Source organism: Asparagus officinalis, unplaced genomic scaffold, assembly GCF_001876935.1.
Source record: "Asparagus officinalis unplaced genomic scaffold, Aspof.V1 AsparagusV1_Un1459, whole genome shotgun sequence".
NCBI classification, from domain to species: Eukaryota; Viridiplantae; Streptophyta; class Magnoliopsida; order Asparagales; family Asparagaceae; genus Asparagus; species Asparagus officinalis.
Window position 1 is genome coordinate 2,800 of NW_017973718.1, and position 2,206 is coordinate 5,005.

The 2,206-nt window shown below is 33.9% G+C and overlaps 1 protein-coding gene across 1 annotated transcript; it reads right to left on the reverse strand.

Moving 5' to 3' along the window:
* Positions 1-601: 601 nt before the first annotated feature.
* On the reverse strand, positions 602-1,705 carry LOC109828435. Its single transcript, XM_020395438.1, has one exon. It carries the CDS (start codon positions 1,703-1,705, stop codon positions 602-604), a length of 1,104 nt encoding a protein of 367 aa, XP_020251027.1.
* Positions 1,706-2,206: the final 501 nt, after the last annotated feature.

A 2,206-nucleotide genomic window follows, 5' to 3' on the forward strand; every position in this document is an offset into this window, starting at 1 on the left:
TATCAAACCATGACGTTTCGAACTACCGACAACACCTCGCCTACGCTCATCTGTAATTTAGTAATTATACAAAAAAGTGGGAGCATAAGGAACACGTGCTTTTCTAACTTTGTAAAAATTAGTGTCCTGTAACTTCTATAAATTCAATAAATAATCAACTCCCTTTACGTGTCTAATCTTATTGCGACAGGTTGGCCCTCCGCAATATATTTCCTTATTTTTTATCCTTTAGCTTATAAATATTTCCTTATTTTCTGGAAGGAAAATATTCATTATTTATTAGTGTCAATTCTACCATACTTTTCTTAAGGTGAATTGACAATAGGGACCATCTATCACTAAATTTTTTTTTTTTTGAGAAAAAGGATGGATTACTATATAGTAATCCAGCCAGCTAAATATAACTGGTTGTTACATATAAAATGCACATTTCCCAACCAAAAAATGTGCACAAAAAGTCAACTGAAAATACAAAAGCACCAAAACCCTTTTGTACAAAGATTAAAACTCCCAAAAGAAAGCTTAACTACCACAAAAGAAGTATCATATCCAACAACAATCTTACTCATCACTATATAAACTAAAGCACTGAAGATTGAGGTTAATCCAGTTGAATCACGATACTGGTCTCCTCCCCTGTAGCTCCAGCTGGCTGAATCACCCCCAGTCTCTCATTCTTCTTCTTTCTTCTTGCTAACAATCTGGCCGCTCTATCTGAGATTGTAGAACCTAGCCAAAATGTAGAAAAAATCATAATCTTATTCAAAATCTCCAACGCTCTCTTCTTCTTGTTAGAAAAGAGTCTATCATTGCGCTCCTGCCATATGCACCAAAGAAGAGCACAAAAGAGAACGTCTCTTTTCATCTTGCATTCCTTATTTCCCCCAGCAGTCCAATTAAGCCAAACTTCTTTTAAGGATTTCATTTTGAAGTCTTTCCCAATCTTTAATTTGAACTGAATAGATTTCCAAAGTGAGAATACAAACTCACATTCAATAAACAAATGAGTATGACTCTCTTCAACTTTAGAACACAAAACACAATTCAGCTCCAACTGAATTCCTTTTTTAGTCAAAATATCTTTTGTATTTAAACTCTGTCTTAAAGCTAGCCAAACCATAATTTTCACTTTTAAAGGAATGGAAAGCTTCCAGATATCTGCACAATCAAAACGTAAACCTCCATCAATAAGAAATTGATAGAAAGATTTAACAGAAAAAATACCATTTGTTTCCCACAACCAAATTCTGCTGTCTTCTTTTTGAACAAATTTTGTATCCTTGATGAGATTCAGTAAATTCAAAAACTGAAAAACCAAACTTCCTGTCAATTGCCTCTTGAACTTAATATCCCATATCCAGCTATTATTCCTTTTTTTCCTCAAATTGCTAACTGAAGCATAAGGATGGGAAGTGATAATAAAGAGGGATGGGAACAAAGAAGCAAGGGTATATGAGTCTAACCATTTATCAAGCCAAAATAAAGTATGTTTTCCTTCTCCCACCTCCACACGAGTACTGCATAAGAAACTGTCAACATTGAGAAAAAGATTTTTCCAAAAATAAGATAACTGACCTCTATTTGAATGAATGAATTCTGACCAATCTTTTCTTTCATAGTATTTATAAAAACTGATCTGTTTCCAAAGCACCTGTTTATTCTCAAACCATTTCCAAAACCATTTCCCTAATAAAGCTTTGTTCATCGTTTTCAGATTTATAATTCCCAGTCCACCAAACAACTTAGGTCTACATATCTCCTCCCACTTGATCAAATTTGTACAACTTTTATGATCTAAAGACCCAGTCCATAAAAATCTTCTTCTCATCCTATCAATCCCATGAAGGGAATAAAAAGAAGGATAACCAGAAATTAGGCATCGAAGATAGAACTGAGTTAATTAAAACCAGTCTACCCCCTCTAGACAAAGTTTTGCCTTTCCACAAAGCCAGCCTTCTCTCAATTTTTTCAATCAAAGGAGACCAATCATCTTTTGTTAATTTTCCAGGCCTCAAAGGAATCCCCAAATAAGTAATGGGGAAACTCCCACTTTTACAATTCAACATAGTAGCCAAGCTTTGTTGTAAAGAATCATTATTCTCAAGAGCTATAAGAAAACTCTTGTTAAAACTGATTTTTAACCCTGAGGCAAGTTCAAAACAGTATAAAATCAGCTTTAAAACTGTCAGATGTTCCTTTTTATTTT